Below are 26,222 nucleotides of genomic sequence, written 5' to 3' on the forward strand. Positions count from 1 at the left end.
GCCGCCAACGAAATAGTGGTAAAATCGTTGAATACTAATAGTTTGAAGCGGGTTCAAATCCTGATGAATGGATTGCCTGCATACCAGTTTTAGCGAATTTTTGCTGCCCATGTTTAATGTGAATATGAGCCAATTTTCGTTAGCTTTTCATGATGACGTGCCTTGACTACGAGTCCTCGCTCGGGTTGTGTTTGGTTGGGCTTGTTAGATTATTAAGCACGTGAAGGCGATCTGTCTAAGTGGAGGTATGCTTTCGTGACAGATTTTCTAAGGGAAACAATCTCGCACTACAAAAAGTTAAAACCATAAAAACGCACATGCAATCAGCTTGTTCACGGGGGTTTGAATGCAGGTCAAACTACCAGTTTGTTATGAGAAGCGATTTCAAGAATGTTTAATTATTTTATTTAGTTTGTCATAAGCTAAATAAAATAATTAAACATTCTTGAAATCTCTTCACATTACTGAAATGGCAATAACTTCAAATTATACTATGCTACCACTTTTCCTCTAATATGAAATTTTGAACTTTTCCGTTATCGGACAGCCCACCAGCGACTGAGCGGAGTCTAACGGAACAACTGGTGATTCTGTCCGGGGTTCGAATCCCGGCAAACGGGCTGGTTGCCAGGATGATATTCTTAGTTTTCCATATGTGTAACATGTATGCAAGCCAATTTCCGTTAGGCAGTCCTCGAACGAAGGCATCCTTCACCTTAGGCAAATAACCATCGAGTACTTTGCCATAATCAAATTAACCTTTATTCATAACATGGTTCAAATATTTTTATGTTGAAAAGTTCATGCGACAATGTTGGCCTCCGTTGAATGAAATATGTTGCTTATTTTTTCTTTGTTTTTTATAACAACAATGTTCTTGTTTTCAGAATCTGAATTATCAATAAAATTCTTTTAATAATATGCGATTCTATTTTATTTTTTTGTTTAATGAAAAATTAATCTCTTACATTTAGAAAAATTTTCGATTTTCAAAACGAGTTGCTGTCAAAAGTGCATCTTTTCGTTGCTGCATATATTTATTTAAAGCAAACTGCTTGGCCCGTGTGCTTTTATATTTGAAAAGATTCAGAGAATTTTCAACAGGGAAATAAAGTTATTAATTTTACTGAATTTTGTGGATTCTTTCTGTTTTGAGGTAAAAGTCAAACCATCAGATATGTGATAACCTTAAAATAAGGGTATATATAATCAGGATTTTGCGGCCAGACATTCCCAGCAAAATACATTACAAAAAATTATCTATGTAGAATTAATGTATATTCCGTTTAGTATTTTAATTTATCAGTGTTATTACACATCAGTTTATCAGTGCAAGTTATATCGAGTTTTAGTTGTGTTCGATATAAGAATTTTATTTGGTTTATATAAATCCGATTCATTTAATAATATTATATTTATTAAATACTATTTATTAGGTTTCCAAATCTGTCAAACCCAATCAATGGCCTCCTGGCTAAGATATCTGATTATCGCTATTTCGACTCATATTCGAACCCAAACAAACGAACTGGTTGAATTTTGTGATCTCCCCTATGTGTAACATGAACATGAGTACGTTTTACTTAGAAAGTCGTTCATGGAGACATTCATTGACTTCGGCTGATAGATCCCGTTTCCTTTGCCATACTCAAAAAAATCTAAAAATTTTTCAAAAAGACTAACAGATGCATATAAGAAAATAAAATTAAGTAAATGCATATAAAAAACTGAAGTTAATGTATATAATGAAAAAAAAAATGAGGTAAAAACAAATTTTCAATAATTTTTCAATACAGTAGTTTTTAAGTTGCTTGTTTTCAAATTTTATTTCATTTTTATGTATGTACTAATATACAGTGTATGTGTGCGAAAGTGTGCTTGTTCGGCATATCCATATATATTAATTAAATAAATCTGATTTGAAAATGCATGCACTAATGCGCTATTCTCGTAATTTTAAAAACACTAAAGTATTGTCTGGGAAAAATATTTATAAAGAAAATTAAATTTCGTCTCCTTACTCGGTGCTAATGGGAATTCTTAAAAATATAAAACTCATTTTTTTCGAACAAAAGTTTCTGAGAAATTTCTCTAGGTAAGCAGGTAGTAACAGGACCACTGACTGCTTTGTTTGAAAATCCCGATGAAGTGGATGATTTTACCCCCAAAACGTTTTCTTTAACAAAGCAGATGCGGTCCAAATGGCTTTGCTGAGAAGCGTTCGTATTTGAATAGCTTGAAAGCTTGAGTTGGAAGACTTACTGTTTCCGAAGCAATCAGTCAGACAGCAATAAAATTTGTTATAGATATTTCTCTCTCTCTCTGTGCGAGTTCTTGAAATCTTGGAATGGGTGAAAGTTTATTTTGTTTTACATATATAAGGAAACTGCATGTAAAGCAAAATAATTCAAGGCACCCATTGTATGTTAATCATTGTACGTCCCCTCAGCTAGCTCTTCGGTTGGGTATTAAGAAAAGAAATTCCTATACTGCTTTTGTATTACTTGTATAGTGAAAGATTTGAAAAAAATAGCTTCATATGAAAAGTTTTTCTCCGATGAAAGAATACAGCTGAAACATGTTTCTGTCTTCAAGTATATCCACAAAACATGAAATAGTATTGTACTCTTTTGTATTCTATTGCATTTTTATACTACTTCGTGGTAAATTTTTTTATTCTTAAATTTCTCTCTCTCTTTTCTTATAATACACAAGTGCTCTTTCAAATATGGCTGACCTATGAACCTAAATTTTTAGACTACAAAATTTTATATAAAAATTAGCCGTAATCATTAGACACAGCTTTGTGTATATTATATTCTTGAATACATGCCTGCAATTAATACTAAGAATACCGAAAAAATATTTAATTGATAAAATTCGTGATATAATTAATAATGAAAATACTGTTTAAGCTAAAAACCGATTTGAATCTTTTTTTCATTATAGGGTAACATGAGCCAAACAATATTCGTTAGAAATATACAATTATGCTAACTTGACACATCAGATAGAAAATATTTTATCGTCATCATCGGCTATGATAAAAGATTTTTACGCTTAAGATTTTGGATTATGATAAAGTACACAGGACCTATTTGTCTAAGGGAAAGGAAGTCTTCAGGGTAGATATTTTTTTTTTTTTTTTTTTTTTTTTTTGTGGGAAACAAACTGCTAATTCACAATCAATTGTACTTATGAAAAACCCCTAAACCTCCCATGCAGCAGCTAGAATTTATCGGTGCTCAGCTATCTTACCGCTTGGAGACTAGTTGGCTTTCTGAACTTACGCAATATCTATCTGAATTTGAATATTTGCATAAAAAACGAGCAAAATAAAATGACACATTGTAAATAGTACATTTTACTGAAATCAAACTTTCTTTGAAAAAGGAAAATAAATTGTAAGGAATAAGATGGATGCATTTAATTAAACAGCGGGCAATAACAGCGCTAATCATATGTTTCGTATAGGAAATCATTTTCTTCGTGTTATCGTATAATGGAAAATATCCACAGATTATATTTTACGGTTTTTAAGAAGTCATGGGTTATCTGCTTTAAGAGAACACCTTCGTGGGCAATTTTCTAAATAAAATTGGCTTGAATTCACGTTACGCATCGGGAAAATCATAAAGACCACAAGCAGCTAAACTGTTTGGTTGCCAACAACAAACTACCAACATCTAGCAATCTTATTCACTCAACGATAGTGAACTTAGACTAATTTTTGTATATTATTAGTAGTATTAAAATAACGAAAATTTTTGTTTGAATATCCTCCCTAGTAAGGTATTTCCTTTGGTTGGAAATTTGTCAACAATAAATGCTATGTTCAAACAAGACATTTATTTAGAGCATAATGCTTCAAAAATGTATGCTGGGATCCCTAGAAAAAAAATATCGCCGGAAAATATATCTCCGAAAAAATATTTAATTATTCATATTCTTATGATTAATTATTAAATAATTAATAACTTTTATAATTATTAAATGAAATGCTTATATATACTTTACCAAATGTACAGCAACACTCTTTCTTTACAAAAATACCATATTGAATAAATTATATTGTAAGCTAATTAGTAACAACATTGCTTTGTTTAATTAAGATACAATAACAAGCCGAACAAACATTAAATTGGAAGTCAAACAACTAAAATTAGCGTTATATTTTCAAATTTTCACAATCTAATTTTCATTATATCTTATCTCGTTCATTTGCGCTTTTGCAGCTGAGGATGATGGTTCGGTAAAACCATCGAAACTAGTATATAGGGCATGTAGATGTGCACCGCGTATTTTGGTTGCAATCGGCCACACCAAACGTATATAAATATATTTATATATATATATATCTACTCTGTTACCCGGTTCAGTGATCTGAGGTTCTTTACTCTTATACGTTTGTAAATTGTACATTTTTTGCCTTAAAAATTGTTCTTATCTTCCGGTTAAGGTTTTTATGCCTTTAGTAAATCTGTACGCAATATTTTTAGAATCAACAATTTTAAAGTTGTTTAAGTGCCGCTAAGCCTAATAATGTTTTTGATGGTGGTCATTGCTTGTTTACATTTGAAACAGCAGAATAGTGGATTTGTTGCCAATATAAAGAAACTTATCTTCGCAACAGCAAAGATAATGCCTTCATTTATTATTGCGAATTAAATCATGTTTAATCCTTTCTGGAATTTTTTCGAGGAAATAAGTGTTTCAGATTTACTTCGTAATTTTAATACAGATATTTGGTATTTTTGCCTTGTCGCGAAGTGAGAACTGAATTAATTCAATGACAAGTACTCAATCGTCTGTGAAAAACTGTTTCTTTTTTGTTTTGTTTGCTTAATTTCTTTTATACATCGTTCTAGCTTTATTACAGTATTTGAATAGAAGTGACAACGATTAGATAATTCTTTAAATAATATAAATTTTGTGCATTCTGAGTTATAATATGAACAAAATATAATACTGTTAAGTTAACCTCGCGGCAGAGTGTCGCTATGGTAAACAAATAGAGTGAATTTTAAAGAATGCATTTATTCTATTGTGGTTTATGCGCTGTCGGCGAAGTAGATTTAATTCAATCCATTAAGTTTAAATGAAATGCAAGAAAAAATGCGTATAATTTAATATTCTGTACAAGGAAGTCATGTGCTGTACACATCAGATTTTTTATATTTATTATCGTACAAATGTTCATTTAAATAAAAATGCCATACTCGTGGCTTTTACAAAATATTTTCATTCAAAACTGATATGCTTATCAAGATATTCTGTAAGTAAGGATATTCGTAGAACAGTTTCTGTTTGTTCACAGCATTCTAAAAACATTCAAACTCGTAACAGATTTAAAATGTTAAGTTGGTATATTTCGGGGTTGTGGCTTTCATTGAAAAGATAATTCAAAGTAAATCAAGCCCAGTAAACCATTTTTAACAGTATGGATTTTGTATATGATCGGGAGTGATTTTAGGAAAGCTGTACGAAAACATTTACGCTTAAAATAAAAGATTAAAATGCAAAAGTAATGCACCCCTTTTCATATTTTTTTTCCATTACAGTTTCAAATACAATAACATTAGTAGTATAAAACAGAGAGCCTAAAAAAATTCGAAACACTACAGGTTTTATGAGAAAAATAGATATTCAACAGATATTTCAAGACAGAAAATATTAATTATCTGTTGAAGAGAAATGCAAAAGCAGTGACTTCCAAAATTATGTCATGAAAATAATATTTATCATTTTTATATTACTATAATACTTGCATTTTGCATATAACCAGCAACTTTTATCTACATATTTTGTTATTAGTTACAAATTACAAAGATTCGAAAGTCGGAATCATTACGCCAGGATAGCGTCTACACACGGGCATATGTTTTGCGAACCTCATCGAGTTTGCCTGAGCCGACAATAGCTTCGTCTTCATAGGCAGGTATTCTTGAGCAGTTTCTGTTCATGTTATCATTTATTAAATATATACTTTCTTTACAAAATAATTAAATTATTTTTAGCAGTGATCTTCTGCATATTTCCTTTATTTATTTTTATATTTGTCAAAATATGCCCCTGTTCGTATTTGATACGCAAATTTCCAAGTTTACTATTTTCTACATTTCACTTATTCTTTTAACTGCTTCTGTAGAAACAATGTTTCTTACTTTTTTCTTACATATGGATCGCTTTAAACAGCACTTTTCTTGGAAAGAGAGATATAAAAATGTAGTACTGGAAAGAGATAATAGAAATCATGAAAACTAAACGCTTAATGAAATTTCCTAATTACGTTAACTTTTGAGATTTATTAGAATAATAACAAATCTAGTATTTAAATTAGGTGAAAAATAAAACATAAATGAAATTACTTTCCAAAAGAAATCTAGTCCTTTGAGTAAAAAGGCGAACTAGTGGCAGAGCGGTAAGTTCATTGAATCCTGGTAGTTCGATCCGGCTTCGAATCCCGGCAAACAGGCTGGATGCAAGGGTGTTTTGGAAGTTTTCCCATGTTTAACTAGGATATAACCTAGTTTCCCTTAGAAAGCTCTTCACAAAAGCATACCTCTTTAGTTTGCTTTGTCACAGTAAAAGAAAATGCAATATAAGAGACACTTTAAGGAAAAAATTGTTTGTTAACATGTAGGGATTATCTTAACTTTTGTGATTATTTCCTTAAAAATCAGAAGACAATAGAAGAAACTAAATTTTTTTTTTGTTAATATCAAAATAGATAATTATTATCTCGCATATTTTATATTTAAAAGAGAATGTTAATTTCTTTTCTTCATTGCGTTTGCTGAAATTGTTATAAACTTGCCATTGTCCTGAAATCGGTAGCAAGTGAATGTTTTCGCGATTTGATATCTGAACTATTTAATCATGATATTTTAATCTCATAAATGAACTCAGCCCTGGCCAGAGATATGATGGTAATGTTAACTTTCTAAAGTAGGCGGTACAATCAAAGTATCTATTCCCCTAGATTCTTGGTACAACTATTGTACCGCGAAAATTGTTTGCTTTCAAGCCGTCTATGGTACAACTGTCCAACCAGCCTTTCTGTCTCCCCCTTTTCGAGTAATCTTTTTTCTTTAGATTCTCTAGGTGGTCCAAATTCCTGATTCGGAGCAGCCCTTGGCTATGCATTGTTTCCCGTTTCTTAGCTGGTTAGCTACATTTTGGCGAAGACTGTAGGTTTCGTCTCATGCCAGTGTACTTGAAAATAAAACAGATGCTATCTCTCTTTCAAACATTAGAGCTTTTTCTCGTGATTTCAGTGTAATTTTTTTTCTCGCTGTCTTATTCAGTTCTTATAATGGCACATTGTGTCAAAGGTCCCAGTCAGGACGAAATTAATAAGTTTCTAAAGAGATTTAGAAGAGGAAACTTTTGCTGATACAGATTCGGACTTTTCAGATACAGAAGAAATATATTTTAATCAAGCTTTTAATAAAGATAAAGTTACCGATGACTTCAAAAGCAAGGCTAATAATTTATTTGAATGGAGACAGTGAAATGAGCATGACAAAGCTAACATATTGACACTTCGTGGTAATCCTGGTATAAAGACTGAATTTTCGGAAACCCATCTTGTTACTGATTTTCTAAATTATACTTTTCAGATGAATTGTTTAAAATTTTAACCAGAGAAACGAATCAATATGCTTCTCAAATCTTAGAGTTGCCACCAAACATAAGCGGAAAAAGGAAGCATGAAAGCGACTGAACGCCAGTTACATCAGATAAGCTTCAGAAATTTTTTGGATTAGTCTTACTCACAGGGCATATTGAAAAAGACAGCATTCGAGATTATTGGATGATTTAATGGACATCATCCAATAAAGAGGATACTTTATGAAAAATTTGTCATAATTTTTTTCTTTAATTTTGTTTTGAAAATATTCCTGGCTACTCTTTTTGAACATGGAAAGAAATATAAAATACATATTTCCTACACTGTAAATGTCAACACTTTGTATGCCCTTATTCTTTTGAAAGTATGAAAGATTAATTTATTTAAAATAAATTAGAAAATTTATTATGTAGAATATTATGTATATTCATTTAAAACCAAGGAAAAATCAAACTTTGGATATAACGATGGTTTCGAATGAAATCCACCTATGAAAGAAAACTGACATGGATTCTTTATAAACATTTAAAACTGTTCTGAAAAATATTTTTGATAAATTTATATTTTCTGAAATTTTAAATTATACATCAAAATTCTCTTCAGCAAATATTAAAAAGAAGCCTAAAAGTTCTCTCTCTCTACGGACACTACGAAAATGCAAAGATTTAAGAAATTATCTCATCAGACTTCACTTCACACTGCAGGTATATAATGGATTGATTATATGGGTATTCGAAAAATTTTCCCGTAAATTTCGTAAATAAAATCCAATTTTATAAAAAAATTCTCTCAACAGATATACCTCCTTTTTCCCGACAGTCCAAAGTAATATTTGTTAAAAGTTAAATAATCAAACACAACTAATAGATCTCTGATTTTCTTTTTTATGTAACAATAACAAAGCTATCGAAAAAAAAAATTTAAGCTTTATTATCACCTCAAAAATCAAATAGTAATGAATCAAATTCTAATCATGTAATAGTAATGAGTATTATTATGAATTCATTATTATTATTATTTCATTAACTTATTCATTAGTATTATTTTATTAATGAAAATAGATTATCAAATACTGCATTCGGACTCTCAGGCATATAAAGCTAGTTCATATTTGTCAAGTTCTGTTCTCGTTTGCTAATTTCTAGAAGAAACAAAGACATAAAATTCACAAATGATTACCCTGATTGATCAAAAAAAATTTATATAAACATCCTATACATTTTGTTCTTTATAAATAAGTACAGTTTAGCCTAAATTAAATCAAAATAAACCTCGAAAAAGTCGCAAATATAGTAACCTATTCTAGATTATTGTCCAGCGTCTGACAAACATGTAAATTTTACTGCATAGGGACGAATATCCAGCCTAACCATGGAGGTAAGAAAGTACTTCCTACAGCTTTTCTCATTAGGGGACAGTAAAGGAGGGGGGAAAAGTGTTTTGGATAGCGCCGTCCTAAAGGTTATATTATGAGAATTTAAGCCAGGTTTTAGAAGGTTAATAATGTATAAATTAAATTTAGAATGAAAATATTTTTCTGTACTTTTATCTATTTTTAAGCAACTGGAAGAAATATTATTATTTTCATCTAGCGATAAATCTTGTCCATTATTAAAAAATCGTTGCTCAGTACGCAAAATTCAAAAAGCCATTTTATCTGGAGTTCATTGCAACATTTTTCACTAAGCGTTTCTTCGTACCATGAGTGCCATAAATAAAATAGGCTTCTAACATCTTATGATAACGTTCAGTTGCAAAATTCCTACTTTTAATGTTTATATACGTTATTATCTTACAGCTCCCAAACAACATACATATTACTTCATAATAAATATTATAATGTATACTGAAAAACCATCATACCTATTCCTTTTTTTTTTTTTTTTTTTTTTTACATTTCAATGGTAAATTGTAATATACTTTTTTTAATAGTTTGATATTTTTTGGCTTATAATATTTTTTCCATAAAGAAGTACAAAAACAATCCATGGATCTCATAAAATTCAAATTTTGATTGATTTTGAGTTTCAATTTTATATATTTGTATTTTATTTGGTCTTATGAGTAAATAGAAAGAAAGTATTTAATTTTATAAATTGGTAAGAGCAGATTGCATTATTGTTTAAAAGAAGAAGGGAGTAAAAGCTTAAATTTTATTGATATTTATTTTAAAAAGTGTTTCAGTGGTTAACTTTTATTTGAAGCATCGGGCGACAATCTGATGTTTTCAAACTATAAATGCTATATTTCTTTTATTTTCCTGTTCTTTAAAAATCTTGTTATGGATCTAAAGTGTGTAGGATTAACTTCCTTGGCCATACTTTTCGCAAATGTTTACTTTTTAATAATTATTCCCTTCGTCCCTGGTGCAGATGCATAATAAGAACTGCGAAAAATCTCGTTCGCTCTTTTTTTCCTTCTCGTCTATTTCTTTTCGTAATTAGTTTGAAATATAGTAAATTATTTCCTTCATCAACATCAGATTATAAGTATGCGTTATATTTAATGCAATCATAGTCTGCTCTAAATTTATACCCAACAAATCGCAAATATTATAAAGGACAGTTTGAATATGATAGAACTAAATTTCGTAGTTCTAGACAAATATTTTTACCGTCATTCTATTTAAAATGCTGCATTAGGGAAATGTACAAATTATGGATTTTCGAGAGCGCAAATACCTTTTTCGTACACTAATAAAGCAGTTTCTCTTTCAGATTCCTGAACAGAGAAGTGAGATCTGGAGCATACTCATGAACTGGCAATAAAACATACAAAAGAGTATACTAATTTTTTCTCAGCTATTTGATAGAACAAATGTAATTTTCAGATATCTTTCTGCTATTTTATAAAGTATTTCTCCCGCTTTCCTAGCGTGCCTTTGTGGTGTAGAGTATATAAGGTATTTCCCCCCTTCTTAGGGTGCTTCGTGGTGCACGCTGGGCCGGTATTCCAGAGGTCCATGGTTGGATTCCCGGAGAAGGCATTGCTCATTTTTCATCTTTACAGGTTTTCCAATTAACCTAATGTCTCGCCCGAACTAATGGAAAGTGTAAACCAATGACAGTAAATTAAAAAAATTTTGCTTGGTTCTATTAAGAGTTAATTCTTCGATTATTACAATATTTTCTATAGCTAATTTCAGATTGTTCCCTTCAAAAAGGAGAAAAATAGAAAGCGATTCACGATACTGACCTCACACTACCATATAATTTTATTTAATTTAATTGAAAACATACACTAATATTTACTAGTACGTTGGCTATTAGCTATATATAAATCTACTTTAAAAATGTACAAAAAGAGTCTGTTTTCTATTTCGATTGCGTATACAGCTCCTTAGAGAATAAATGGTATTTATACGATATATTTCAAAATGTTTTCGAATTGGAAGTACGATTCTGTATGATGCGTGGAGAAAATTAATCAGCGTAAGTAAGGTTTTGTATATATGCCCACGATTTTCTTCATTAAAAGTATAGCTTAAATTTATATTCGAAAATCCAGTTAATGAAATTATACTCGTATATCACTTCATGGTTTATTCTATTAATTCTCAATATCTCTTAAAAATAATACACATTCAATGCATCTTTTATAACACAAATTATTAAGTGTAGAGGTAACATTATTATAGTCAACAAGCCTTGTTAATGCATAAATAACTTTCGTTACAAATATGACTTGAAATTATATAATTTCTCTCAAAGCTTTAAAAAAAACATAAACAATGTATTTCTGTTGGCATTTTTCCCAAGAATAATAAAATACAATATTACTATAAGAAACGTGATAAAATTATCTCTTGTGAAAATACGATAATGCAATGAATGTTTTTGCAAGTGTACTTATTATTCTGAAGCTTAAAATCAATTTACATACTAACTCAGTGACTTTCACATAAAACTCGTATTAGTCTGCTAGCATCTAGTGCTGCAGCTTTTACTTTTCAAATGAAACATGAAAGCAAGAGAGTCAGAATCCCTCTACGCTCACTGTTTGAGATTTTGTGAGGATGTTAAAAAATCTTCTCGTCTACTGATGAGGCTTCGATCATGAGCCTCATCAGTAGACGAAAAGTTAAAGACTGTCGAATTGTTGAATACTGGTAGTTCGATTTACTTTCGGTTGAAACCCAGGCGAATGGCATGGCAGCGTGTTTGTTTTTCCCGTATGTAAGGTTAATTTGTTCTTGTTTCCTACAGAAAGTCCTCTTTTTGAAAGAAGACGTAATTGTCAGTATAAAATATACATGAAAATACTTTAATCTCCTTAATTTATAATTCTGAATTTTGTTTAAATTTAACTTCTTTAAATCTCACATCAAATTAAGTTGATAAAATTTAGTGTAACTAATAAAGTAATTATTTATGTATAATTATTCATCAAATCATAGGCTATGCATTTTGTAATAATATTTATTAAAATAAGAAAACTGTAAAGGTATTTTTAAAAATAATTGTAAAAATAATTGTTGCTAATACATAAATGGAGAATAAGAAAGATTTTAAAGGTTTCACTGTTTCAATTCACAATGAAAAAGTACTGAAAAACAGAAATATAAATTGCAATAGAAAAATAGAAAAAAAAATTTATATTTCCGCGCTTCAGTCATGAAAGGAAGAATAGAAATTGAACTAAATAAAAATGATTTAAATTCAGGTTACGCATGAGAAAAATCAGAGACTCAAGCAGTTAACCAGTTTGGTTGCCAGGAACCAAACTCGTCACAAACTACCAACGTTCAGCAGACTTATTCAATCCACTATAGTGAACTTAATTTATTTTTTATATATTAATTATTAACAGCATTAAAATAATAAAAATATTTGTTCTAAATAAAAGTTAATGATTCTTCCTTGTATGGCATTTTCTTTGGTTAGGAGTTTGGTGTAAATACTTAATGCTATATTCAAACAAGACATTTATTTAGAGCTTAATGTTGCAAAAAATGAATACTGGGAAAATTATCACTAGAAAAAAAATATCTCCCTGATAATGAATCCCATAATATATATTTAATTACTCAAATCCTTTATTAAACACATTATCATAATTATTAAATGCAATCTTTATTTATTACAAAACATTCGACAATACACTTTCTTTACAATAATACTTTACTTTCCTATACAAAAATACCATATTGAACGATTATATTACTTATGTGAGTTAATAAACAACAACATTGTTTAGTTCATGCATAATAACTTAGATAAAGTGTAATAAAACATTGCATAGTGATATTAATTATGTAACATAATTCCTTTGCAGCTTTCAGTTTGTAGAGTCATTCGGTTATTTTTGAAGTAAGAAACATGAAAAATGTGCAATGCCCTAGCCAGGACTCGAACCTGGACCTCTCGAATACACGCCCAATGTGCTAACGATTACACCACGAAGGCTTAAAGAAAGGAGTGAGAAAAATACCTTATAAGTTATAAAAGTAATGTTTTAATCCTATTTCACATCAAGTTTAGTGTTTCAGTGGCAGAAAAGTAAGAATTTATAAACTCAATCAATTAATAATAAATTTCTAAGCTGCATGAATTTCTAAGTTCTGCAAGAATACCATTAAAAATGCAATCCTTAAAAAGAAGAGTGTATTATTTTGGAGCTGATATAGTTTGCATTGAGATTCAAACAACTGTCCTTAAATAATCCAAATCTTTGTTTTCGTTAAATAAGTCATATTTAATACCTATCCTCTTTCAAATCAGTAATCCACGTATAATTTTAAAAATGCTTTCCTTTACACTGAATTTTAGACATTTAGTCACAAAGTGACAAAGTCACAAAGTTAGTGAATATTTAAATTTGTTTAAAAATTCTTTTCTATAAATTTTTCAACTATAAACAAACAAATTAAAAATAATTTTCCAGAAAACACCAATCCTTCGGAAAAAGATTCGAATTTGAGCATAAGAGAAGCCTAAAGTTTGAAATATACCTTATTTTTTACTATAAGTTTCTTTAAAAAGCAGTTTTAAAAGTCACATCATATTCCGTTGATTAAATTTGCAGAAATCATAAAACACCATTTTTTATAATAATTATTCGAATATTATGCTAAACATCTTAAAAATATAAAAAGGTAAAAAGGAATATATCTATAAGGAATTATAGAACTGTTAAAAGATAATTATTATTTGCATGCAAATAAAAAATATAGAAAAAGATTAATGTTGTAAAGATTTTTAATTTATGCTAAAAAAAATCGGAAAATAATGTAACATTCAAGAGAACTAATAAATAATGCTATTTAAATGTTGTAACAGTGTCACAGACGGAATGAAACATGTACCAGTTAATACAGATTTTATTAATAAATTATAATGCAATTTAATCGATCTGCAATGAAATCAGTGACTTCGAAATCTGGGTAACTTGGTTATAAAATGCATAAAAATTAAAAATTAAAACAGGCAAATTTTAAAAGCAATTTATTCGAAAATGAGATGTTTGTATGAAAGAATATCCTTTTAGTTCTGATACCGTTTACTCATGAAGTGTTGATGAGTATTTGGTGGACAATTACCCTAAAGCACTCCCAGGGTCCGTCAGAGAGAAGATATTCATTCGCAAAGTTCTTGACAGTTCGCATCTACTAATGTTTACAGTGCAATCAATCTCTTTTAGGCGGAACAATTGATCTAAAATTCTGGAAGGGATGGGAAATAACAAAAGAAATGCTTGACAATTTTCAGAGGTTTAGGGTTATTTTTGCGACATTTTACGGGAAGTTCGGTCCAAAACTAGCGACAGTTTTAAAGGGATTTGCAGAAAATTACTTAACAGGCTAAGGGTTAAAATGTGTATGTTAGCCACACATAAATATTGCAAGTTGAATTCTATTAATTGGCCAATTACAACACAGTGCCCAGACGATATAGTGGTTAGGGGAGCCTGACTGCGATACCAAAGGGCCTGGGTTCGAATCCTGGATGTAAAATTATCAGTCTCTTCATAGGTAAGAGTGGGTGCCTATTAGGCGCCTCCACAATAACTACTGGCCACACCACTTCTAGCCTTATAGACAAGTGCCCGCCACTGGGGGAGGGAAAAAAAAGATATAGAACAGTCTCATTTTTTTTGACTCGCTGAACATTAAATTACAGCAGTAAAGAAAATTATGCATATACCCTGATTTCATATTTGGAATAAGATCCTCTATGACAATTTGCGGTGTCATAATACTAGTGCTATCGCAGATCTGTTGAGATGGTGGTGATAGGAGGTACTGGAATTCTTGTTATAATATTTACCTGATATAAGTTCATATGGCAATGACCTCTTGCCCAAAATGAAATAATCCCTACAAAAGATCCACTGTAGTAGTGTCCATTATAGTACAGAAGAGGTTATATGTGGTTCAGGGTGGTTGCTGTGGAACATCAACATAAGTGGACATGCTGGATAGGGCACTATGCTTTCCAGGTATTTGGCAGAAGGTGGTAGATATGATAGATGATTATATGGAGAGATTTAAGCATTTGTGTAAATGATAATAAAGTCTTTTTATAACTGTCAACATGCAATATAAAATTTGCTCATGCTTTGAATCAAGTAACTAACCAATACTGCAACAAAAACATTACTAATCAATCCTTTACTTAAAATTTTTTTACAGCTAACCTTACTTCGCATTTTCTTATACTATGGTAAGTTTATCATTTTGCACCTTCTCTAAATATTGCATGAAAGTAATTTTCATTTAATTCTGTATCTACTTACTTATAGTTATCAATGATGTTAAGGTAATTAACCTGAGTGTCATAAAAACTAAACAAAATTTATGGAATGTTCAAACTATATGTATATATGCATGTGATGATTTTGAAATTGATTGTGTGAAATATAAAGCAGTATTCGTGACCAAAGGGCCAATGTTTGAATCCCAGAGAAGACATGTTTGTAACTCTCTGATCCTTCATAGAAGGCAAATGTGGCAGCCTCAATAAAATGGCCACCACTTCCGGCCTTAGAAGTGGCCAATGTTGAAAAAAGACAAAATAGTGTCCGCCATTCCAAAAAAGTATTCATGGCCAATTGAAAATATTAAATTTCTGGATAAAATAATTCTTAGGAAGCATATTTTTAACCTAAATGTATACAGTGTGAAAAGATGCAACAGGCACACCCGTTCTTGATCCCATTTCTGTTATTCTGCATCATTATAACAATACCACTTACGAAAAAGAAGTAAGTAGCTACATGTTCACAGGACAGCAAGAAATGCAATTAGTCTAAAATGAAAGTCTGGTTCAGAACGATTTAGTTTCAGTTTAGCCTTATTTTGATCAGTTAATTTTATGTTTCATAAACTATTATTGGCTGAAGAATTATGTAGGTGTCTGCACTATTTGCTTCATGCAAGAATCATATGTTAGCGATTAATTTTGAAATGTCACAGTTTAGAGCAATTTATCTGAGCAGTTATTGTTTTTAAGACAGGAAAGGTAGGTAACTGAATTAAAATAGCTAGTTAAGGGACCACAAATTAAAATTAATTTTTTTATTTAGATATTTTGTGCTACATGCTGCTGCTGTGACTTTTCTCACTTGCCTGACACTTTATAAGTGGCTGTAAAACTTTACCCAACTCAATCCCAGCCTTGAAGGAGAATCTTCTGCAGAGCTATTTCAAGGGTCTCCCATCCATAACCACAGGTTTTTAGCAGGAAGGCAATGTGCAGGTATATTTTGAGATCAGAATATCCCAGTCATAAAGAAAAAAGTTCAGGAATTAACTCAAAATTTTTTAACACTAAGCCCAATGTTGCACGAGTTCAACGAATTACATTTGTCACTACAAGGAACGAAATAAACTGGAAATATTTAGGTGAATTGACACACTGAATAAAAAGCAGCGAACTTGAAGAAGGCTGAAATATTGGGAATTTAACTGATGAGTACAATATGATAGATAGCATCTCAACATCTTCAGCATCAGAATGACATGGTGTTGCTGCTTAGCAATGGTGTTTATAACTCATGAACAGCAATGCTCAGTGATGATATTATATTTAAAATATATTAGCTACTATATTAGATTTAAAAGCTAAAAATGAGACATGGAAGCCATTGGAAACAAACAACAGAAATGCATGTTTGACTGTCAATAAATGACTAAATAAAACTGAAATGTGTGTGTGACAGCTAGTATGTGGAGTTCTTTTAACATCTGCCCACTGGCATACAATTTTCAGTTGTGTACAGAACGTAAAAGACGGGATAACAATGCAATGTGTAAAGTACTTTCACTGATTATAATAGATTCCACATTAGCAATGATTCTGGATACCAACTACTCTAGCTAGAGTTTGTTGTATATATTACCCCAGAAGCATTACTGCAACAGATTAATATGGCAGTTTATGCATGATGCACATAAACAGTTGAAGCCTCAAAGAAGCCAATGTATGCCTGCTCTGGAATGCTACTGGCCTTGAATTTTTATTAAAAATCTTTATGGATGATAATATAATATTCTTTTTCCTCTTCAGCAGTTAGGATTTTATTTAAATTAATTAATATCCTCATTCCTCTACATTAGGATTGGGAATCAATGAACACTTCTCAGACAATATAACAAAAGAATGGTTGAGATTTTTCAATGGCATCATTTGAACTACAATGAAACCTGGCTTATAACGAATGAACCTTTTGATCTCGTCAAGTTTCTTATACACTAAATGTTACTATACACATTATAGTGAACCTGCAAAAACTTGAAAATTGGATATCTTCAAATAAAACTGCTGTAAGGTTATCTAATTGTAGGGATATTTTAAAATATATATATATATACAGTATATATATATATTACTTTTCATATTCTCTCCACAATTTCTGCAAATGTTAATGGAAAAAATTATTAACTGTTAAAATTATCTATGTTTAGGATATTAGGATTTATATTCATTCCATTCACATTTTACATTTCATTCATAACGTACAAGGCAACCAAAAGTGTTCTTGCTATTTTGGACAGTCAGAAAGAAAAAGTCATAAAACAAATAATAATCACCACTAATTCTCAAAGTAATCATCATTGGCATCCAGTGCCTTTTGCCAACTAGTGGCTAGCTGTGCGATGCCATCACAGTAAAACTCAGGCGTCATGGATACAAAGAAGTCCATGAGGGTCTTTTCGAAGTCTGGACGGTTGTTGAAGGATTTCCCATGAAGATGGTAGTCGAGGGAATGGAAAATGTGGTAGTCTGTTGGCACAAAGCCTGGGGAGTATGGTGGATGTGGTAGTGTCTCCCAGCCCAGTTGCAGGAGGTTGTCCCTGGCCTGCTGAGCCACATGTGGCCTTGCATTGTCATGGAGGAGGAGTACACCGTTACGATTAAAAATGCTGGCTCTTTATGCATCAGTGCCTGATGCACACGTTTCAACTGCTATGAGTACAGGCCTGCCGTGATGGTTTGTCTCACTAGCAGGAGCTCATAGTGCACCACTTGGCAACTAGTTCACAAGATACACAGCATGATCTTGCGTGTGTACAGATAATGTCTCACAGTGGTCCAACCAATGTCTGGAATGCCTGGGTGTGTCATACTGGACCCACTTTTCATCACTGGTGTGTAATCAGTCAAATATGGATACATTGCGGTGCCGACTAAGTAATGACAAACAGACAGCGACACGCTGTTGCTTGTTTGCATCGAACAGTGAGTGGGGTACCCACTTGCTCAGCTTGTATGCCTTTCCTAATGTGGTGCAAATGGAGTCTGATCATTTCATCAGATACCTGGAAGTGTGCAGCAAGCTCACTGCATGTTTGGCTACTGTCACTCTCTATGGCTACTCTCAGGGCCTCATCATCCAGTGCTTGTGGCCGACCACTGCGTGGTGCATCACTAATAGACATTCCCTGACCTGAACTTCTGGAACAATTGACGCAGTACGTTCTTAAGAGCATGATCCCCAAAGGCCTGGCAAATTCGGCGACTTGATTCTGCTGCTGACAGGCCCACTTTACAGCAAACAACTCCGAACGAGTGCCTTTTAAGATTCCATTTCAATCAGTTGCTGTGTGAATTATGTTTGAAATACTGAAAAGCGCTTTTATACTCTTGGTCAATGTTCGGACTCCAATCCTAAACCCTTCATTGCCAGGTTTGGCGAATATTTTTATGTTGGGGTTCACTTTTCCAATGTCATATCAGAAACGGCAAGAACTTTTCTGGTTACCTTGTAAAACATCTTTATGTTATTTTTCTTACTTTTTACCCCTTGCTTTACTCTGTTCTAAACAAGAGCTATGTCAGACAGGTGTAACACTAAACTTTAGGAAAATAAGGATGTAATAAGCATATCTTAAGTTACCATATCGTGTACATGATCATTCAGACAAAAAATATGAATGGATTCTCCGATTCCATTCAAAATCTTTAATTAAGCTAGCAGACAGAACTCTATTCAAGGTGCTATGATGGAAAATTGATATGAAAGGAAAATATGATGGATGCTTGATAAAAATTACAAACCTCTGCTAGGAAGAACTGCACATCTTTATATGTTTTTTCTTTAGATTAGAGTATATAGGAACAATCTGAGACTAGTAATATAGCATACATGCATTTGAGATAGCATACTATGAACGTTAAAGACGGTACATTACAATAAAGTATCTCCATTATTTATTTACCTGTACTGGAAAATAAAAAGATCACCAACCTGAAGAATAAAAAAAAAAAAAAATTGCTCATACAATATTTTCATTCGCCATCACTCTCATTATTCAAACATGGTCATTTCCTCATGAAATACACTACTGGACATTAAAATTGCTATAGCATGAATGGGGACAAACATCAAATTTCCATGAAAGGTACTATATGTTGGGATATGGAAATGATTAGCATTCTAGGGCAAGTATACAAAGCAGGTATGGGTAATGCCACCTACACTGTGCCTTAAATGGAAGTTGTATAATGCATTTCTCATTTCAATAACTTTTGAACATTGGTTGTTTATGTAAAGGTTGCATTATGCCTCCCGTAAGAAACTCCTACCAGCAAATGCAGGAATTTGACCATGGCAGGATTGTGGACAATCTGGACTGCACAAATATCAATCTGCAATATTGCTTCTTGTGTTAGTAGGCATCCCATGATTGTAATGTCCCTATCACATATGCTTCTGCTACGTGGGACTGGACTTCGAAAGGGACATTTCTCAGAGCCCGCATTTCCATGAATCCTACATAGTTAGATTACCATTTTCACTTGCTAAACAGACTTGAATGCCAAACAGTAATTGATTATCACTCAGAATGGCAAAAGAGGAATTTGTTTTCAAATTTCATGCTGTATCGCTCTTATGGAAGCCTTCCAGTATTTTATTTTGACATTTTAAATTTGTTTATTATTACGAAAGATTAAATGTAATATGAGTGAAATACATATGAGTTTTACTATGTTTCAGCACTTTCAGTTCACATAAATACTACACTATATCAAAATAGCACATATTCTGAATTTTATAAGTTCCTTCTTGTTTGTTTCATCGCTTAGAGAAAAACTTAAAATGTGTGCAACATAGAAATCTTTTGATTTAAGCATTCAGTTAATAATAATGAGCTTTTTAAAATTAGATTCTGTTTGTGATTAAAACTCCTTAAGCATTTGTTGATTTTGTAATACTTTTCTTAATCTTTTAACAAGATTCATATATGTCTATTTCACTTGTTATATTGTTACATTATGTACTCATATTTATGCCATAATGTTGTAATATAGTAAAAAAAAAAATAACTCAGAATGATCAATCAGTTTTCTAAGTCACTTCTCAAATAGTAAATGAGGATATGTATATAAAAATATATAATCAATGTTAACAAAAAGTGAGACTGAACTAGAAAATCAGTTTTTGTAATTTTTCTATTGTAATTGTAATTGTAGATAATTATCCAGTTGATATATGTTTCTCAAATGTCATCAGTGACTTAGAACATTTTATATTCCTCAAAATAAAAACTTGAAATGCAATATTATTTAATCACTGAACTCTTATTTTTCTATTAATGTAATAATGTGTATAATAATTATGCACAAAATAAACTTATACAGACTAAGAGTAATATTACTTGTTGAATTCTTATTTTACTATTCATGTGCATAATTAAGCATAAAATAAATTTGCATAGAATAAAATATCTAGAAATAGAAACCAATTCTATTTACACAACGAAAAAATCCATATTTTATATTTTGAAAAAAAGTCAGCTATGATGAAAACTTTGATTCGAGGATCAATTACTGTACTTTTTAGCTCCTTTCTTTTGCCCAAGCCCATAGTATCTAGAAGGGAGGAAGCTACATATTTTCCAAACAGGACTTCAGTATTATTTTCCACTTCCTGCACTTTTAAAAATGCAATGGAAGTAATAGAAATTAAGTCTTGAACATTGTTATCTTCCAATTTATGTACGTATTTCATCAATAAAATTGGCTTCTATTTCTACCGTTTGTGATCTTAACTACTCTAGCCATCGCCATATTGGAAATTACCTGTGATCCTTCAGAAGCAGAACTTTCACCTAATTAGTTGATCTCTATGTGGAACAGAGCTGCAGATGAAACATTTTCAGCAAAGTTTTTATATATTCTGCATAGCCTGGACATCCTTTCCATAGCTAGGCAGGACTTCACTTCCAGTAGAGCTATTTTTTCTAGGAACCCTCCCGTTTAAACCAATGCTACCAGAATCTCATTTCTCACAAAAAGCCCCATCTAGCGGGGACAATAGCTAAATGTAATAACCCCTTTAGGTGAATATGGAAACAATGGGTTTAGGAGGGTTTCACTGCTGGTAGGGAATGCAATTCAGAATCTTAGTGGCCACAGGTCCTTAAAGCTTTAGAGGACATACATGTTGCCCTTTCAGCCTTGAAGGACAGTACAGCCACATAAGGTACACAAGTCATGAACTTGGTTTGCATGCAGGATGACGAATGTCTACATGGACAGCGTAAAAACGTTTGCAGCAGTGAAAGAATACCTACAATGATATGACGAACAATGATACTGGACACAGGAATGGCACTAAGTCATTGAAGAACATTGCATAAAATCTAAAGTATTATTATATTATAGAGAACAAACTTCTTTAAACAATTTTATTAATGGGAAATCAGGATTGGAATAATATCATGTGGCCTTTTTAAACCGAAATTCCAATGAATGTTAATCTTTGAACACTCTTTTTGTGATGCCATTTTACTAAAATTAAAGCATACAGAAATTAAGATGAACAGGAAACATAGAGGACACTACACACTCCCTTCACAGTGAAAACGAGGAGACATAATCCTTTACATGGGGTGTAAAAATGACGGTCCTTCCACTGTGTGTGGCGTGGTTGTGACTGACCAGTGGTGAAATTTTCCCCCAAGGTTTGCACTGTGTGTGCGGATCTGGATAAGCCATGTGTCTGTTAGCTTTCTTAATTAAAAAGAAAAAATGGCAAATGAAGGTGAAAACAAGTGACACTTCGACATCTCACCTTAAAGAAATCAGGTGATTGGAGGCTATGTGGAGATTGCATAGCTTTTAATAATATCACCACTCCTGATCGATATCCTCTACCGTTCCTCACCGACTGTCGCTATATTCTACATGGTAAGAAGATTTTTTCATCCATTAACTTAATTACAGCTTATCAACAAATTCCAGCGCATGAAAGCAACACCCCCAAAACTGCGATTATAACTAATTTTGGGTTGTATGAATTTCCATTCATGACATTTGGTTTATGCAACGTGGCACAGACATTTCAGCGATTCATGAATATGGTACTATCAGGACTAGACTTTACATTCTGCTATTTAGATGACATGCTAATCACTTTTCCAGATGAAGAGTCACCTTGTGAGCATTTACACACAGTTTTTCAAAGGTTAAACAACTATGGTTTATGCATCAATGCTGCAAAATGTATTTTTGGCACTTCGAAACTTAATTATTTGGGGTATAAAATCACACCTGAAGGAATAACACCTCTTCCGATGAAAGTTGAGGCTATACAAAACATACCCGAAACCACATCAGCTACTAGCTTGCACAGGTTGTTAGGGATGATCAATTTTTATCACCACTTCATTTCAAAGTGTGCCAAGCTTCAACAACCTCTAACCTCACTACTCGGTGGAAGATGTAGAAATAGTAAAATACCACTAACATGGACCGAGGATTCTTGCAATGCATTCAAAAACTTCAAAAATGCACTTTGCCACTCTACTATGCTGGTTCATCCCTCAACTGACGTACTATATCTCTCACATGCGATGCTTCAGATACAACTATTGGGGGCCGTCATTCATCAAATTGACCAGGGAGAGATGCATCCAATAAGTTTCTTCTCATGCTCCTTAATTGACACACAGAGAAAGAAAAGTGCATATGATAACGTTTGGGTCATGTTGCATAAAATCTAAAGTATTATTAATATACTATAAAGAACAAAGTTCTTTAAACAATTTTATTAATGAGAAAACAGGATTGGAACAAATATCAGGTGGCTTTTTTCAAATGTAATTCAAATGAATATTTATCTTTCAAACAGTCTTTTTGTGATGCCATTTTATGAAAATTAAAATAAGATGAAGAGGAAACATAGAGGATGCTACGTGATCTTTTCAGACGAAACCTAGTTCTGTGTACAGCAACATGATGCATGTACCTATGTGTGAAGGCAATGAAAAAAAGGAACGTTGGCAGTTTTCATTTGCCGTCATTGGATAACCGCCCTACCTAGTATGCTGGTACGGGGTGACATTTGGTACACATCCCGGTCATCTCTTGTTTACACAGGTGGTAATATGGACAGCCCCAATTACCTTTCTGACGTTTTAAGGCCCATGGCTGCATCTTCTCTTCAAGGCCTGCGTTATGTAGGCCTGTTTCAAACAGATAATGAATGATCACTTGTTGCCCATGCAATTCTGATCTTCCTCAACGCAGAAGGTGTTGGACTACTGCTCTGGCCAGCGCATTCTTCAGATTTCACACCCACCAAGAACATCTGATCATGGATTGCTTAGAGACTGGCATACCATCCCTACGATTGATAAACTCTGGCAGAAAGTTGAAGCTGCATGGAATGAAGTACTCATATCTGTCATCCAAGCTCAGTTTGACTCGATATCCAGCCTGATATCGCAGCTCAGCGTACTGAGTTCTACACACTGTGTACCCAAACTACTCGCAAATTTAACCAAACCCATAGTCTGCTATTTACTTTCTTTCCTGGTACAAGCCCTCCAAAATTTACCAACTTTTGTGCCAAGCTTATATGTTAAACACAACAGCCATTTTGAAAATAAAAATACCATAAAAGAGCAATGAATCAACATAATTAAAAATACAAGAAACATCTGTAATAAAACACTTACCTTTTTCTAGAAATCCTTATGTAATTTTTTTGCATGCTGTTTTTCTCCACATGTACACAATATGTTTTTACTTAAAAAAAGCAACAAAGAATTGCACAAATTTTTCATTGTGTTATGTTGTTGATTTTCCCTATGTAACATAATGATATGTTTTTGCTTAAAAAAACATACAGGTGCACAAATTTTGATTGCTTAAGAAGCAGAATTTTATGGAGTGTGAATTTTTGTATTCTCTACTGTTGGATAAAATGCAACACTTTCACCAGCCAGAAAACAACCACAGTCCCATTACAGTTCCTTAGAAGAAAGATACTCAGTAGAAAAATAAACATTAACAAGGAACTCATGAATACTTTTCAGGGGAGTGCAAATAATTAGAAAGAACCCTAATCTTGTACAGCAATTTATTAAGACTATCATTCTGAGCTTAATCTTCATTTCATGAAAAGAAATTCCCCAGCTTACGAATAAAATTTACATGTTCATTGCACATATCACTTGCTAAGAGAAAAAAATGCATAATTTTTATGTTTGACAGGAAAAAAAAAAAAAAAGAGCAATATTAGTGCAGATTCACAAGTTTTTTTTTAAATTTCTGACAGTACCATATAACTCAATAAACAAAAATATAATTATAAAGGAAATAAAAATTATTTATTTGCCCATGTAAATATTTCATAAGGAACTTACCTAAAGGCTCATAAAATGGGTGTCTGGCAAAGCGATTATACCACCCAGTTGCAAAATCTTCATGCTCTGGGCACAAAGCAGCAATATGACTACTATTCATTTTATAAAAGTGCTCCCATAATTCTTCTACTGGACGTAAAAAAAGTACATCTGTATCCACATATAATAATGAGTCAATGTGATGAAGTATGGACTGAAAATTATACAAAAGAAAAAAAATTCAAGTGAATTGTTTTTAATTATATACCTAAATAATGTAATGAACATTTATGGATTAATTTACAGATGAAACAAAACAGCAGAAAATACATTGACAACAACATCATTATTGGAGAATTTAAACAAGAATCAGCATAATGTCTGTAAATTTTGCAGGACTAGTTTCCTGGACTGGTTAAATACAGAACAATTTTCTTCAGCTGCCTCAGTGCAAATGAATGAGACAAAATATGGTGTTAAGATATGAATGACTGGAAAGAAGCCAAGCAACTGGTGCCATCTATTGATGAAACAAAAAAACAAACAATTTCCTTAAAAGCTGAGGGTAAAGATGGATTGGAATTACATGTGCATGGAATTATGTCCTGCTGCTCACTTCACTTTTGAGCTTGAGACATCCAATTCTCTTCCATTAATTGACATTTTAGTCACACCTAACATATTCAACTTCAATACTACTTTTTATCGTAAACCTTCATCGGTTTGCCTTCACCACACGTCAAATCATACCATTCAGCTAAATAGAAGTTAGCTTCATTTCATTCCCTTGTATTCCATGCACTTCTCAAGTTTGCTCCTCCAAACTGACTCTTGATCAAGAACTAAATTATTTAAAAGCAGTTGCTATTGACAGGGGCTTTCCACCCAACATTATAAATCAAGCAGTTAAAAAATTCTCATCTCAGCACATCAAAAGGCATGCTTTCATTTTAGGAGATTATGAGAATTCTGTTGTCATTCCTTTCTTACCATTCATTAGTTATACAATTGAACATATTTTACAGAAACTCAACTTTCAGGGCTTTTTGTTTCTGTCAATAAAATTCTCAGTTCCATACTAAAGGACTCTATTCCAGATATGTCTTCCTGGGGTAATAAAAGGATTCCTTGCCACTGTGGTTTAATTTACATTGGTCACACTAAAAGAGCCTTAAACTTTCACATTAAAGAACACGAGACGTATGTTAGGAAAAAAGAAACACAGAAAATCACACTTTCAGTGTTTCTTTCCTGCAATCATATTTTTTATTTTTCTGCAGCCAAAATTATTCAAAAAATATCTTCCACTGGTGAATTAGATTTTATAGAAGAGTTTCACATTCAAAAAAAGTCTTTCCGTTCTTGTTAACGACCTTAATTCGAATACATGTTTACCCTCAGCCTTCAACCCCTTACTTGCCATGCCCATCTCTCATACGGGCGACCAACAGGAATAAATTTTGTCACGCCCGTATCTAACATAGACTCTGCTTCTGCAATACAATGTCACGGGAA

General features: G+C 32.2%; 1 protein-coding gene across 2 annotated transcripts in view; it reads right to left on the reverse strand.

The window, feature by feature from the left end:
- The window catches only part of LOC118188725 (glucoside xylosyltransferase 1-like), a 99,482-nt gene that overhangs the window by 34,668 nt on the left and 38,592 nt on the right, over positions 1–26,222 (reverse strand). For both annotated transcript variants that reach the window (XM_085810048.1, XM_085810047.1), the window contains exon 4: positions 24,729–24,921. In XM_085810048.1, coding sequence (XP_085666174.1) covers positions 24,729–24,921 — 193 coding nt within the window. The remainder of the gene's footprint in view (positions 1–24,728; positions 24,922–26,222) is intronic.

The sequence above is a fragment of the Stegodyphus dumicola genome, chromosome X2 (assembly GCF_044657685.1).
Source record: "Stegodyphus dumicola isolate Sdum_Otavi_A_Nest chromosome X2, ASM4465768v1".
NCBI lineage: Eukaryota > Metazoa > Arthropoda > Arachnida > Araneae > Eresidae > Stegodyphus > Stegodyphus dumicola.